The 17,014-nt window shown below is 39.0% G+C and overlaps 1 protein-coding gene across 4 annotated transcripts in view; it reads right to left on the bottom strand.

The window, feature by feature from the left end:
• Positions 1–2,645: 2,645 nt before the first annotated feature.
• Positions 2,646–17,014, bottom strand: part of syt1a (synaptotagmin Ia) — a 322,596-nt gene continuing 308,227 nt past the window's right edge. For all 4 annotated transcript variants that reach the window (XM_041780625.1, XM_041780629.1, XM_041780626.1 and 1 more), the window contains 2 exons: positions 10,648–10,781; positions 2,646–6,344 (listed from right to left, as the gene is read on the bottom strand). In XM_041780625.1, coding sequence (XP_041636559.1) covers positions 6,138–6,344; positions 10,648–10,781 — 341 coding nt within the window. In that variant the 3' untranslated portion in view covers positions 2,646–6,137. The remainder of the gene's footprint in view (positions 6,345–10,647; positions 10,782–17,014) is intronic.

The raw sequence follows: 17,014 nt of genomic DNA, 5'->3' as shown, positions 1-17,014 counted from the left end.
GGTCATAATTTATATGTGTCCCAACTTTTGTGCCTGTAGCTCTTACCCAGTCCTCCGACTGACGTTTGGGGCCCTTTTAAAATGGTCTTGGATAAAATGACCATCATAAGCAAATTTCCATTGTGAGACAATTTTGTGGAAAGTTTGGTGTGTTTGGGGGCATGCTAAAGCTGACAAAGATGGGTTATTTGTTGATTTTTATAGGATTTTGAGGGAAAACTAGACCATTTAGAGGAAATATGTGTGAGAATTTCTTTCTTTCAGTGAAAGTGTTGCTAACATGAATATATCAGTATAATCAAACTGAACAATTTACATAGACAAGACTTAAATGAGCCTCATTTCATTTTGGAAACCTGGAATCTATAAACTCATGGGGTGCTCTCATCATGAAATGAACTCCCAGCTTAATCTTGCATCAGTGTGACCTCACATATTTGACAAATGTACAAGCTACAAGCTATGTACAAGTTGATTTTTCTGGCTGTAGTCAACATTAATGAATATTCATAACATAAAAAAGACATTATGTTCCCTATTATTGAGGTTTTAAACCCTGAGGTCTATGCTCCTTTGTGTCCTGTAGATGGCAGTATTGACTTGGTAAACTGGCCGGTCTTTATGATTAAAGCCACTTTAAAGGAAGCATCATCATCATAATTGAAATTTGTCACACTAAACATGCACACAGAAATTTTCTTTATGATGTTGGTAGATTTAATGCCGTGAGTCATCACCATCAGTGCTTTACTAATAATTGTGTTTGTTATTAAAGCAACAATAACAGGCTATTAACTTCTACACTCACCGACCACTTCATTAGGTACACATATTCAGCTGCTCATTAATGCAAATCAGCCAATCATGTTGCAGCGACTAATGCATGAATTCATGTAGACATGGTTAAGAGGATCTGCTGAAGTTGCGACTGAGCATCAGGAAGGGGAAGAAAGATGATATAAGGGTCTTAGAATGCACCGTGGTTGTTGGTGGTCTTTTGTGTTATTAATGCCTATTTATGAGTGTTGTGCTCTCAGAGAAGCTCCTCCATACCTCGGTTATAAGAAATGTTTGACTTTCTTTCTGCTCATTCCCACCATTCTCTGAAAATCCTAGATGTGGTTGTGGTGAAAATCCCTGTCTATTTATGATGAATGAGTCATAAATTACACTTAATTTCTAGTATAAAGCCATTAATTATAGCCCTTTTATGAAAAAAGATAATTAAATATGGCCTATTGATGACAAAAAAGTCCTTAATTATAGTCCATTTAATTTCCCTTTAAAAGCCTGTATCTCATTTTCGGTATTAATTGTATTTTTATTTTTATTGTATTGTCATTTTTATTGTATTGTTCTTTGCTCTCCTTCCCATTAATATGCTAGTCCTCAGGTTTTATCATTAGAAAATATGCTTTCAGTACACTCTGCATCGTTATGTCATTTGGCAAAATTTACTTGGTGGACAACCATATTTTAGCCCTGAGTTTGATATTATGCAGACAATATGCTTGTTTACTTTAGAGCCGTCTATGGAGAATGATCTATGTAAAAAATGTTGGGTTCTAAATTTGCAGATCCAAGAACAAGCAAAACATACCTGCTGAAAATTTTACAGTTTAACCCTTCAACTGCCTGATCGACAAACTAAACCGCTACAACTAAAATTTAATTCACCTACAAGGTCACTGCATGTGTGTTGCACTCATTTTGGACCTTACAACTGGGTCAAGCTATTGTATATATATTGAAATTGTCAAATCATACCACTGACACATACCCTTTTCGTTACTTCTCCCAACCATTTTTGCCACTTATTACTGATTTTGACTATTTTTTCTTTTAACACCTTTTTGACACTTTCGACTTATTTTTGCCAATTTCTGCCATCTTTTTACCCATTTCTCCCACTTTTTTTAATCTCTTTAGCCGATTTTCTTTTTTTTTTTTGGCATTTATGGCAAATTTTGTGCCATTTTTACACTATTTTGCCACCTTTTAGCCCATTTTTAAACTATTTTGCCACTTTTACCCATTTTTATCAAGTTTTTTTTTTGCCACAGAAATCTTCCTCTTGACACTTATTATTGAAATTCTCAACACTTTTCTTACAACTTTATGGCACTTTTCAAGCCAATCTTCCACTTATGTTGCTTTTACCACATTTTTACAACTTTTTTGCCTCTTCAAACCAAGTTTTTCTCTGAGCACACTGTTGGCTGATTGCACTCATTCTGCCATATTTAAACTGCTCTTGCTTGGCTATGCTTTGCTGCCCCCTCAGCAAACCACTTTTGTAACCTCCACCCCAGCTCCTCCTCTATGCTATATCTGACTTAATCAATGCCATTCTGTTGTCACTGATGCCTGCTCTGCTCTGGGTTTATTGCTGCTTCCCTCCCTGCCTCAGGTTTTCCTTGTAGGCACAGGAAAACATGCTGTTCCTACTTGATGCTATGTAGTCATGTGGAAGAGCAGGGGGGTCCCACAACAGTCACCCTGCCAAATATGAGAGTAACTGCTAATAAAAGCCAAAATCTGCAATCGCAATCATGTGTGTTTCCTGACAAAGTGGTCCAGACTGAAACGTAGTTGATAACCCCTGGTATAAGTGTTGGAAAAATGACATGATAAGCTTCTGTATCAACAGGAAATAAAACATTTTTATTGATCATTTGTGTATATGAAGTTATATAACAACAGTCAGAAAACTCCACAGAGTGAATCACTACACAAAGTGAAACAAAACTGTAAAACACCTCATCAAAAATGAAGGTATACACAGCAAATATAACCGTCAGCGGCTCACCGTCACCGCGAGCCGGCGAGCGATATGGCAGGAAAAAACACCCCAAACAGTTCTACAAGATTACGGAGAAAATTTCCACACACAAAATACTCAAGCAGGCAGTCGATATACACAAAGGCAACTAGGATCTTTCTACAGCATCAGATTCTAATACTTTACACAGCTTTGTTTTTGAAAGGTCAGTGTGGCTTTTTCGTCAGTGTCATTGGAGGGAATCTTGTCACACAGCTTGAGGAGGTTTTTGAGAACACTTTGACGGGAAATTGCAAAAAGAGGCGCACTGCTTTCAGCACGGGTAATGGCTTTTTCTTTGCGGTGTTTCCACAAACCTGGCAGTGCTGCCTGTTGCTGAATTTCCTACAAGTGTTAATCCTGTTTGATATCATCCAGCTTTGATCAAATTATTCCTTTTTTTGCATCAATATTGAATCTTTCGTTTAAATCTGAAGCTGTACTGGAATTCATTAATCGACACGGGAAATAAAAGAGGTTGAAAAGAGGTTGGGAATCAGCTGTTTTTAAGTGTATTCATTGATGGGGAGGGGTTTTTAACCCATGAGGGTTATAATATCAACTCATGACAGTTGGAAATAAAAAATGACTTTTTTTGTACAACAGAAAGTGCAAAGTACATCTAATCTCACGGTTAAAGTAATCTACACCGACACAGTCCATACTGTACATTCAGTTTTCATCTCAAATATAAAAGAGGGGGGTTCTGAATCAACAGGAAATAACAAAAATAATGACAATAAAACAATATAGTGAGATATAGATATGATATTTGTGGCTGAATAATTCTATTTAATAATATTTATTCTAGATATACATTTTTGACACGATTATGTAAATATATACATGGTATTTTAAGGGGATATTTATGCTGAATCTAGATTGATAGTACACTAATATTCCCTGAAACTTCTGATGCTGGAACTGTGTGCAAGAAGAGAAAAACTAACCTGCGAAAAAACGGGAGGGAACCCTAAAAACGGAGGTTGACTCCATCCTGTACGCTGAATCTACGTGTGCTGTGTCCTAACCGAGAAAAAGCGCCTCATCCTCGAAGGTTAGAATCTTCTCATTCTTGGGCGACGCCGCCCACGTCAACACTATGGGGATGAACATACAAGTATTGCACAGTGCTCAACGAAATGCTGTGTGAAGCAACCCGCTCGCGCTCGATTTAAATAGTTTTTTAAAGTTGCCGTGTGCGGCCGTGAAGACGCCACGCGCTCTCTCTCTTTCTCTGCGTGTAGAAGGGAAAAATGGCATTAAACGCTACGACATCACTACAGAACAAACTGGTTTGGCTACCTACTGATAAGTCTACATCTCTAAGCACACACGGCAGTCACAGTGATACACAAAGCAGTCCTCAGAGACTCATATGGAATGACAAGTAGCTTTTCATAATAGTGCTATCAACTACACAATAACATTGAAAACATTTAGAAAGTCCTCCTGAAGCTAGCATCGAGTATATGCAAGAGGTTCCTCCAAGATAAGAGACTTCATGGTTTTCATGGATTAACTTATTCCTCTCCTAATTGGACCCGTAGTAAAGGACATGATGGACTAATAATAGCCTACACAGACCATTAACTTTACGGTTATCGCGCGTTCTCTTGGTGTAGTCCTGCGCCAACAAGAAAACAAAACTGGCTGATTTGTCGTTTTTTTTTTTGTTTTTTTTTCAATCGAGCAGGATCTCTGGCTCCCCCTGCATGTGTCCTGAAGTAAAGCAAGCCAACAATCATCCTCCTAAAGAAGTTTAAAGACATCCCAGTGCAAAAACAGCAGCCACATAAAAGTTAAAATTGGCAGTAAAACATGGCTAGCTCTATTGTCACTGTGTGAAGGCAACGCAAAGCAAAGACTGCGATTCAGGGCACCGGTGCAGCCAAAGACATTGTTCCCGATAAACCAAAGCTACAACCACTAGCAAGTGGGAGTGTGCATGAAGGGAGGAGGCTCTACAGAAGTCACCCTCCCTGGAAATGGCAGTGTTTAGAAGCTTGCTTCGTCTCCGTCGATGTAATCGCCCACGGCACATCGACCCCAACTGAAACAGCTCTTGATTTTGCTTTCTTCTCCTCTGATTGAAGGCAAGGGGAGCGTATCAGAAGACACAGCCCCTGGTGTCAGTAGATCTCCCCCCTGTCCCAGCCTTTAGTAAAGATTGTAAAAAAAATCATGCAGTTTACTAAAAATAGTCAAGACGTTGAATTGCTCTAAAAAATAGTCCTCTTAAAACCAGACTCCTTTAGTTTCCCCTCTTAAAGATCTGACCCTGGCTGAAATGTAATACACTTCCAACAAGGCTGTTAAAAGTGAACAAAACATTGTTGCTTAAGGACACAATGGCTACAGCTTGGTGCTTTTTTTCACATGGAGTCTGTTTGGTGAAGGGTTGAGGAATGATTTGGTTTTTAGAGGCAATATTTTCCATTTTTGAAGAAAGAAAACAAGCCAGTGTAAGAGAACAAGAGGACCTATTCCACTTAGAAGACCAAATATGGAGAACTTAAACTATCACTTTTGTAAGAGTGTGCAACAAGCTAAACGAATAGGCCCTCTGGTTGAGAAATAAGTAGAAAAAGTTGTAAGAAATCATGTGCTTGTATAATTCCAGCAGCATAATTTTCCCTCAGAACCATGGTAGTTAATGGCCTTTTATTTTGGAGTGTTTAAAATCATCAGTTTGTCTTTACTGTGCTGAACTTAAAGCCAGACATTGTCCTTTACATATTTGAGTATATTTCCGCTAGTGTCTTGCAGGTTGGAATATTTTTTTCTGGAATGCGATAAGGTAATAAGGTAGAATTTTTAAATCCTGGGATATATTATATTGGCTTTCCTCTATATCTGCATTTACATAATTTAAAATAGAACATCTTATTAAAAACATCAAGATATACACAGATTAGGAAACGGGTAACAACATACAAACACATAAACTAGAAATCATTTTGTCTGCATACTTATATATACAACTGTGGTACAATAAATTCTTTCAGTCATGCGCTATCTATACAGATCATATTGCTTAAAAGAAGGGGGCATTTGGTTGGGCAGTTAAGGGCACGAAGATGGAAAACCAAACCTGCCAAATCAGAGAGGAAAAATAAAGCAAATTCAGGAACCTGATAGAAAAAAGCAGAGTTGGACGTAGCAGGAAGTTTGAACAATTAGGATTGATTGTGGTTTTAGGAAGCTGGGGTAAAGTTTGGGGAGGGGGCTTACATGGATGGACCCATATATCACTGAGGTATTTACACATACTGGCTAAAGAGTACTACAAGGCAGGTGCTGAAAGGGGCCCTGCCTATTTCTTGGTGGAGAGCTGAGCATCCACCTCTTCTTCAGGCTTCAGGACATGCCACTGGGCGATGGGTCTCCTGGGGTTGGCCAGCATGTCGGACCAGTGGCGCAACTCCGTTCCCGAGCTGTTGAGGCCGACAAAGACCTTGCCGATGGCATCATTCTTGCCGATCTTGTCATAGTCCAGAACAGTTATAACAACTTGCACTTTCTGTAGAGGGGGAAAAAAGGAAGAAAAGACAAAAACATACATATGAATGTCGTCAGCATGCCTTCCATTAGAAGGAAAAGAACATAACAAACATTAAAGCACATCAATAAATCAGGGTGTCATCAGCATATAGGCGAATAATGCTTAATAATTTTGACTGTATTCAGCAGTTTGCCTGTAATGTTTGATTACGAAAAAAGTACACAATATTGGGTGGCTAACAGCTCTTTTTTAGTTGATACGGTATCAACATGGTATATAATTTGATTTTTAATGATATCCCGATTCTTTGTAATATTCTAGTTTCATGACAACCATAATAAGGAGAAGTTTAACTTTATCTGAACAATTTAGTTCAGCTTTGTGAAGTCAGTATTTTAAACTAAATGAGCAACTAAATATTGGCAGTAAATCAGGCTGTCAACAGCATGTGTACAGATATTTGAAAACTAATTCTTAAATCATGTTTCCACAACAGTAGGCCTCTTAGTCTGCTAAAGAAATGTTTTGCATGACTCGATGAAAAGATTCAAACTGATCTTGTAGTGAAACCTTTATGATAAAATATTGTCTTCAATGTCAAGACTGTGCCTTCACAGTCTAAAAAACCCAAGGCAAAATGTGCAAAGTACCAAATATATACAATTCAGTGACAACTTCAAATGGTGGAGGGGATTTTGTGACAAGAACATAGTTACTAAATGGACCATTAGGAGAGACTTGTCATATTTTTATTGTATATTTTCTGTGTATAGACAGTTGACTTTAACTGCCCATCTGAAAGCATATCCTGTTTTTATTCAGCCTTTTATCATTTTTATGTGGATGTCTCCTGTTTCTCAAGTACTTGGTTATGTTTGTTTTGAGGATTAGAACATGCAGTAAGAGATAGAGTCACATAATTTCTTTCTTCAGTTTTATTGATAATTTGAGTCAAATTATAGACTGTGTTATAAGTGATGTCTTAATTGCTACCATCATTTTGCCTTTTATAACATCCTCGTTTAATTCTATCTTGTTGTTTTAACCATGTTTCATCTTTCAAAATCCTAATGTTCTGTAGTGTTTTTGCTTGTGTTACTTTTTTGATTAATCTTTAAGCTATTCATTTATCTTGCTTATGGTTTGTTTGTGAGAACTTAATATCTGTTTGATGCTAAGTGGTTGTAACTGTATATTTCAGAAGCCTGATGAACAGTGTGCACTAAACTTTGACTACTGTACAGTAGGAATATGAATACATCTCTGCATTAGGGCTTATTTAGCAACATGTCATTATTGCTAGGTGTGTTCTGCAGACATGAATGTTGATTAAGGGTTTCTGACATTTCAGACCAGGCATAAGTTATTTCCAGAGCCAAACACGGCAGAATGTTTGATTACTCAGAGGTCTTAGACTCATCCTCGGCATGTGTTTATTCAAAGATGCAGCAAAGAGGAGTGACCTGGGCATCCATCTCTGGCAAAGAGTATGTATGCGTACACGCAGAGGCCTGATTAAGTTTCGATCCACTGGCACAGTCAGACAGGCTGCTGCCACCTGCACGGGCACAGAGCTGCTGTAATAAAAGAGCATGCCTAATACGGCATGTAATGAAACGCTGAATAAGGTGAATAAGGTTCCCAGCTGGGGTGGTTGGTTTTAAAAGGGACGGTTCACCTTCAAAAAGCTAATTGAATCACGGCTTTCTTTCAGGAGGCTCTTTTGTTAATCATCACTGACCGAGGTTTTGATGCTTCTGTGGTTCTTGATAATAATCAACGTCTGGACAGTCATTCAAAGAACAGCTTGGTTGTTTGGAAATAAGCTCTTTAGCCGACAACAGGTTTACCCATCCGTCCAGTTCTTCTCTATATAATTAATAACTGTTGTGATTTTAGTGCATATAGACACATCACTCCATTGTCCTCCATTATCCAGCCCAAGAGATGGTGGCACCAGGCTAAACCTATCCCTCTCCCTAGCCATGCTTTCTAGCCCCTTTTGGTGGATCCTGAGACAATCCAAGGCCAAAAGAGAGATATAATACCTTCATCAAGTTCTGGGTCTACCCTGGGGTCTTCTCCAATCAGACCAGCCAGGAAGACCTCAAAAGGTGGTGATTAGGAGTCTTTCTAAACATGTATCCTAATCATCTCAGCTGGTCCCTTGCAATGGCTCTACTCTACCCTCTAGCCTCTATCCTGTGCTACTGTTATGAACAGCGAAGCATGTCGTTGGCTTAAATTTATGCTGAAGCCTATCCGGACATGTGCAAAAAACATCTCTGCTAAAAGAAGCTTTAGGTGTGGCTCTTTGCTCTTGTTTTAATGAAGAAATGGGGTCCAGTTCTGAGAAAACTCCTGCTATAATACAAGGTATAGGCTAGCTATTAAAAACAAGACTAATGCTGAAATACAATTTAATTGAATATAAACATTCTTCAGTGTCTTTCTACTTCAGTCTCCTCTCCTTCTACATCAACACACGGCTGCATTCAGTTCTTCCACTGATCAGAGAAGTGCAGTAGGTGTTCTTCGGACAGTCGTCCCAGAACCTCTGTGGTTCTTTTCTCAACTTCTTACTCAGATTCTAAACTCTGAGCACAGATAGCTTCATTCAAGCTAACCGCTACACTGGAGCCAGCCATTGCTAACAGCTTACAGTACAACTTAACCCTGCCCATAGCTACTGCCTGGTTCTCCTCAAATGATGCTGATTGATCAGAACAGTTTCCTGTTCTGCACAAACATTCTGAACTGAAGCTTTTCGAGATAGATTTTCCTGATGATAGTCTGCTTTGCAAGGTAAGTTCTCCCCTTGCCTTTGGAGGAGACATCTCAAGAATGCCTTCAGAGATTTTCTTCAAACTTTGCACAAACTCCCACTCTGACTCAAGGATGAACTGATTAGATTTTGGAAATGCATGGTCAAGATCAAATACCACTCCAGCCCTTCTTTTTGACCTACCACTGTAAATTCAGTAACTCAGCAACTGTGGAGGCACATGACTGCCAGATGACAGTTCTACTTACTGATACCCCTGTCGTTTGCAAAGCACAGAATAAAAATTGAGAGGCATTTAAGAGCCTGTAGATAAAAATAAGTCTAAAAGGAATCACAAAGAGCTGCAGCATAAGCTGTGCAAGCTCTCAGGAGAATCTGAAACATCCTACAACAATAACAAACCTCTGTTAGGGTAGATAAAACCAATTTAAAAACACAGTTAGTTGCTCCCATGCAATCTCTAAGACAATTAAAAGCTTTACTTTAATCACACCTAACAGTCAGAAGGTCAGCTTTAACTTAAATTTACTTAAATGCCTCTGAGGATGAAGGTGTTTAATTTGCAGCTTTCTGTAAGCAGTCTGAATAAATTCTTGTAGATTTTATTCCATTTGTAAGAGACATCAATTAATAATTTAAGCTGTATTTGCTTTCACTGCAGTTTAAGATGTCATGATAATGTGGGAGTAAGAGTATGTGATTAAGAATCACCACAGCTCTTAATGAAACGCTTAAAATCAGATGCAGCCAGAGGCCAAAAGATCCGTCTCTGATTTAAGTGTGATGTTTAAGCAGTCATTAGTTGTTTGAAGATTATATGTTTGACTGATTGATCTCAGTCAATTAAGAATGTTTTTACACTCAAAGTGTTCAATAAACCTCATTATGACAGGTTTATGATTCAATCAGTTGCACTAATACTTATTTAATGAACAACCTTGTGAGATAAGAGAGGAGATAAGAAATGTAAACTTATCGAATGCTGCTCTAAATGAGAATTTGATTTGGACGGGGTTGATTGGGATCAAACAAAATCAAGGCTCACGGACGTAAACCCATGATTTGTGAGCTGTGACAGGCTTAATCAATTTGACTCAATTACCGTCTCGCCTGAAGAGATGGCGCTTATTGCTATTCCTCTGTGGCATGGTGTATGCAGTCTTGATCATTTGAAAACACACATGCTTTATCTCTCTTTATTTGTACTGTAGGTGTAGCCATGTTCGCCTGCATCACAGTGTGCATGGAACAAATAGCACAGGGAATCATGCTACGGGCAATAACAAGTGCAGAGGATAAAATCAAGCGAGCAATTGGCTTGTCAAATTGTGGAACCAAGGCTGATTTAAGCTCAAGTGCTTTTGATTACGCTGCTTTGATGAAAAGCCTCTAAACTGATTATTTGGTAAATGAGCTTCCACTCACCAATTGTTAGTCTGAAACAAGTATTTACTGGATCTTACAGTACATTTCCCCCCACAGTTGTGACAGTTTGAATAAGAGATATTCCAGAACTGTGTTAAATGGATAACGTACCTGGATTTGTTCAAATGGGACTTCGAAGCTAAAGGACTCATTGTAGTAAGGGTTGAGGGTGTTTTTCTTGATTGTCGTCTTCTTCTTCTTCAGCCTCTTACCGTTTTGCATCAGGTGGATCTTCACGTATGGATCTGCAGAGAGAAAGGAAAAAAAATGTTACACTTTCTATATCAAATCTCTTTTTCCAAGTATTTTTCTGCCTTATTTCCTCCATAATGATTTTTTTGCCACTTGAACAACAACACATCATTGATATTTTAATAAAAGTTAATGTTAATAAATCAATAATGTGAATAAAAGCTGAAAATTACAACGCAACATTAGCATTTATTTGGAGCTGTGTTTCTGACTCGTTCACCCTAAAGGAAGGATGAAAAAACATTATTAGTAAGGCTTAAAGCTGTAGAGCTCCCTCTGCTGACTGTGGGTCATCGACCCGCCTCCTCCATGTTAACAAATGGTACACGAGACGCGAGCATTAAAACTGAAATACATGTCATAAATAAAGGTGTGTTTTGATGGTTATTTATGGTGATTACTGTGCACCAGTGCACAAAGCAAGGTCCATAAAGACATGGATGAGAGAGTTTGGTATGGATGAACTTGGCTGGCCTGCACAGAGTCCTGACCTCAACTCAATAGAACACCTTTGGGATAAATTAGAGTGGAGACTGAGAGCCAGGCTTTCTTGTCCAACATCAGTGTGTGACATCATAAATGCCCTTCTGAAAGAATGATCAAAAATTCCCATAAACACACTCCTAAACCTTGTGGAAAGCCTTCCCAGAAGAGTTGTAGCTGTTATAGCTGCAAAAGGTGGACTGATGTCATATTAAACCCTATGGATCAAAAATGAGATGTCACTTAAGTTCATATGCGAGTCAAGGCAGGTGAGCAAATACTTTTGGCAATATAGTACAAATGGCAACAAAATAACACACTCTCCAGCATAACCTTTATGATTGTGATAACTTGTATAAAATAGTAGCTTTAATTATATAGCACTTTTAAAAACAAGGGTTAACAAACTGCTTTGACATGTGCAGAGGTTATCTTGGCTCTCAGCTGCAGTTAATTCTACATTTGAGGACCTGGCTTCTGCCTGTCCTAATATAAAAAGATTAACAAAATGGGCCTTTAAAACTTCAGTATCAACATCTGAAAGCCTTCAAAAGAGTTATGGACTGTGATTATGAATGATGTGTATTTACATCACTCACTTAACCTTCCCCATTCAAGAGGCTCATTTTCATCTGTCCGAATGCCTCCTCAAGTAGCACCTGAGTGGTTCACTTTGTCCGTCCTTGTTCACTCTCAGGCAATCAGGCGGAGAATGTGTCTGAAAATTGCAAACCACCCATCACTTTCATTTATCATTTGAAGCTACTTCTCCTGATTTGTTTACAATCACCAAATTGTCGTTGCATCCAAATTGGAGAAGATTTGGCTGGGAGAGAAACACAGATGAGAGAGCGGGCAGCCTTTTCAACTGGTGGAATGAATTCAGAGTTACAAGGTGAGTGTGTTATGTTCAAAGAGATCCTAATGAGTCCAAAATATAGGCAGTGAAAGAATGTAATAAGTCCCACAGTGATTTACAATGGCGGGCAAAAACATCCATAATTACTGCAGTTCACAGAGTATGTGACCTTCCTTTTCATCCGCATTTATCCTCCGTTAATACAATCTCCTTCTGCAGCTGCTTCATCCTTATTAATTTAGAAAAGGAAAAATGTTGGACAACTTGCCCCATTACAGAGGAGAAACGGGCATAATGAACTTCTATTCTCTGCTCACTGTTAGTCAAGTACACTACTGGCTTTTTGACTTTTATGCAACTGATGATTTCTTGCAGCCGTAAGCTAAACATGTTCAAGTAAGACATCAATCAAAATCCCTGATTAAACACAATTATATAGCTGCCAGTTTTCTGATTTCTTCATGTGCAAAAGTAAGGGTGCTGTCTAACTAATGCATTATCTATACAACAAGGACATCAGCTTTCTAAATATCTTTTTACATATTTACCTGAAATTGGGTTTAACATACACTATACATACAAAAGTATTTGGCCACACCTCTTAATTATTGAATTCAGGAGTTTCAATCAGCCCCACAGGTGTGTAAAATCAAGCACCTAGCCATGCAGGCTCCATTTGTGATATAAAATGGGTCGTTCTGAGCTACCTTTGCAATAAGATGGTTCATGAAATTTCATCCCTGCTGGACATTCCACTCTCAACTGTGATTATACTAGAAAGTGGAAGCGTTTAGGAACAGCAGAAACTCAGCCAAGAAGTGGAAGACCACATCCAATTACAGAGTGGGGTCCACAACTGCTAAGGTGTATGGTGCGTAAAACTCGCAACACTTCTGCTCTACAGCTGAAGAGTTCTGAACTTCCACTGGCATTAATGTAAGCACAAAAACGGTGCAAAAGGAGCTTTATGGAACAGGTTTCCACGGCTGAGCAGCTGTATGCAAGACTCAAGGTGCATTGTGCCAACTGTGAAGTCTGGTGGAGGATGGATAATGGTATGGGGCTATTTTTGGGCCCCTTATCTCCAGTGAAGGTCTAATCTTAATGCTCCAGCATACCAAGACAATTTGGACAATGCTATGCTTCCAACTTTGTGGCAACAGTTTGAGGAAGGCCCTTCTCTATCCCAGCATGACTGTGCCCCAGCGCACAAAGCAAGGATTAGAAAGACATAGATTGATGTGCTTGACTGTATGGTTTTCATATCTTAAGCTTTCAAACCCTAAAGACCGCTTCTTTCCTATTCACTGCCATTCATTTTGATGGAACGTTTCCACCCAGAGAGGAGGCCGACATTATTTAGGCAAAGTACCTGGATGGATTTCTCTAATCAATACCAGCCATTGGGTAATACAACTAAAAAACACTGATTTGATTGTCATTGGGGACAGTCTGGAAAGAAGAAAAACAACTACAATAATCTCAGAGATGCTAATGAGGCAGTCTTTCGCCTCAGGCTACAGCTATCTCCCCTCACTCATGAACCTCAGAGCTTTGCATTAGAATGAATAAGGAGTACGATTTTGTATCACAGCTTATAATTAGTTGTTGTTACACTGCTTGCTCTGATAATCCGAATTATCTCTGGATCCCATATGCACAAAGTTTTGTGTGTTTTTTTGTGTGCTACATTGGAAAATATCTGCTTTAGTTGGAACATTGTTGCATTTCCAGCAAGAGAAACCCAGAACAAGCTTAGCTCCTTTAATCTTTTATCCAATTTAGAGGGATAAGGACTTGATTGCAGACTGGCAGGCTCATCCAGGGCAGCCGACAAAAAAATATAAAGCACAAAAAACAGAGAAAGAGTAGGAGACGAGCAGGGAGAATAAATAGATGACAGAGACACGGGTGAAAAGGTAACAGGCTCCTAATGGAGAGGGTGTCCATTATTGCTCTCCTGCTGAGAAGAGCTGGAGTGCTGGGACGGGAAAAAAGCAAATAAAGGTTGTGTCTCTGTTGTGAAGAATTACATCCAGAAATACATCACAGTGAGAAACCTCTCAAACAGCAGCATTAGACATATTTGCTTTTACTAAAGGAAACAGACTCGGAATCAAATTTCAAACCTGAAGCTTTAGGGTCTTGTATTGTTTTTTTTTTTTGTTTTTTTTAGAAAAAAATATTGTGGAGTTCTACAATGTTTCTTTTCTTAAACTCTACCAGAACTTTTGCTGATTCAAACATTTTTTCCCCCCATCATTCTGGTTTACATTTTTTACTCTGGTACATTAGGAATGTGCGTGATTAGGGGACCAAACCGTTAGAGTCAGATCCCTTGGGAGTCATTTGAACTTCCTTTTATGAGTTCAGCTGTTCTTAATTGTACTACTTGCTGCCACAATGCTCTTTAATCAGATGTAAACAACCACTTATTGGTAGCATTGATAGCATCACTTAGAAACAGCGCAATTTAGTTCTATTCTAATCCAGAAAATGGGGATTTGATTGTCCAGAGATTATGTCCAGCTAATTACAGGAATTTAAATAGTCACCTGTAAATAGCATAGCGGGCCGGTGGTGCTAGCTCTGCTAATTTTAGCCACATTCTGCAATCCAACTTTTCACTGTTACAGTGTGATGTTCTACACTGAAGGGCAATCTTAATGCTTCAGCAAAACAAGACATTGTAGACAATGCTATGCTTTCCAACGGTTTGGGGAAGGCCCTTTTCTATTCCAACATGAATGTCCCCCAGTGCACAACACAAGGACTATAAAGACATGGTTCGATGAGCACAGTGTAGAAGAACTTGACTGAGCCCTGACCTCAACCCCACTGAGCACCTTTAGGATGAAGTGGAATGGAGATTGTGAGCCAGGCCTTCTCATCCAACATCAGTGCCTTACATCATAAATGCTCTTCAGAATGAATGGGAACAAACTCTCACAGAAACACTCCAAAATTTTGTGGGACACCTTCCAAGAGGAGTGGAGGCTCTTATAGTTGCAAAAGGGGGGCAACTCTATATCTAAGTACAAGGATTTGAATGCAATGCCTTCCATGCCCTGTTTTTGTAATGGTCAGGGAGCAGAATACTTTGGATGTAGTTTATATCCCAACTAAGCCACGCTAAAACACTCATGTTAGATATACTGGAAAAAACTGAGTGTGCATTTGATTCAGAATATTATCCCCAAAAAGCTGGGGCCAAAGCTGCATGTCCCAGGATAAAAAAGCCAGCATCTTCCCTTATGATTACCCAAAAAGGGGAAATAAAAAGGAAGTAATATTGATCTTTCATGCGAGGAAGACCAAGGCAATCTGAGAGGTACGTATGACAGAAATAATGTCGGATCAGACTGATATATATATATATTTTTTTTTTAATTTAACTGTAACTTCTAATGTAAGTAGAACCGGCTACATCAGGCTTAGCAGAAGGATTAGCAAATGTTAAACTACCTTGAGTTATTTAGCCTGCAGGAGTGTACATTTCCACAAATCCAATCAAGATTAGGACATAGCTTACATCGCCCTGCCTCCACACAGCTTGATATTTTTTTTTTTTACATAGCCTTTTATATCTCAAAATAATGCTGCTATCACGCCTGCAAGTAAAGAAATGTTACTACTGCAGTTAAGAGTTGTCAAAACACCAGGAATCTTAACTTTAATACTCCTCTAGTGAAAAAAATACGGATACCACAGCAACAAAAACCAATAATAGAAGTCATGGGCATCCCAAATGTGATGTCATGCATTTACAGAACATCTACATCTACTGCTGCATGCTGTGGAGAAGTTGCCATCTCAGATACTTCCTTTGTATCTAAACCATTGTTTGTACATTTTAAATCATAGAAGGCTGTTGTTATACTGGATGCTCTAGCCCACAAGGGGACAAATCCGGGCAGTGCTTCTGCAGAAAGAAACCAGAGAGGAGGAGATTGTGGATTATTGGATTAGACACTCCACTGTTCTTATAGGGAATAAAAGAGCAGACTTCTAATCCTACCATATAATGCTGTGTGAGCTTGAGTAAAATATGACTGTCTTTTAACTAACATGACTGCCCCAGACACTGACTGAACATTGATCCTGATGCTGTTGTTGGGTAACGTAAAGTAGCACATACTAGCTTATGCTACCTATGCTTTGTTTTTTATTTGAACCTTTATTTAACCAGGGAAAAATCTCTGAGGTTAAAAATCTCTTTTTCAAGAGTGTGCTGGCCAAGAAAGACATCAGAACAGTTAAGTTACAGACAGACAAATAAAAATAATAAAGATAAAAGATTATAATAATGTCACACAAGTACACTGGAAGACAGGGAGAGAAGCAGTTCTTTGAAGTCAGTCTAGATTCAATGATGCTATTGCAGTTCAAGTCCCGCATTTGGACTGGAGTGGAAAAGGAGTACCTCCTACCCCCCTTTTGCAATATCCTACCTGAAAGAGATTGATAGGTCAGCTGAGGAGAGACGAGAAACATGAGAGGAGAAGAGGGGAAAGACGTGCACCAAAAAGCACCCGCAGAGGGATTCAATCCTACGACCAGTGTGTCAAAGATTGTAGCCTCCATACATTGGTGCCCGCTCTACCAGCTGATCCAAATTGGCACCCTTGCCTGCAGATCTGAAGTTATGTTAATCTCAAGTGGCATCCTCCGCTCAGAAAAATGAAGCCAATGTGAAAGTGCAAAAAACTGCAATGTGGCAAGTGTCCACTTGAGGCTGGCTGCTGAAACACCAGACGTCACGTACATAACAAATGTTGAAAAGCAGTTTTTTACACTAGAAAGAACTGTACAGGGGATTAACTTTTTTGTATCACAATTGTGGTAGGAAAAACCTCACTGCGCTCTAATTGGTGCATCTCATCT

Source organism: Cheilinus undulatus, linkage group 23, assembly GCF_018320785.1.
Source record: "Cheilinus undulatus linkage group 23, ASM1832078v1, whole genome shotgun sequence".
Taxonomy (NCBI): Eukaryota; Metazoa; Chordata; class Actinopteri; order Labriformes; family Labridae; genus Cheilinus; species Cheilinus undulatus.
This window is presented reverse-complemented; position numbering and strand designations above follow the sequence as displayed.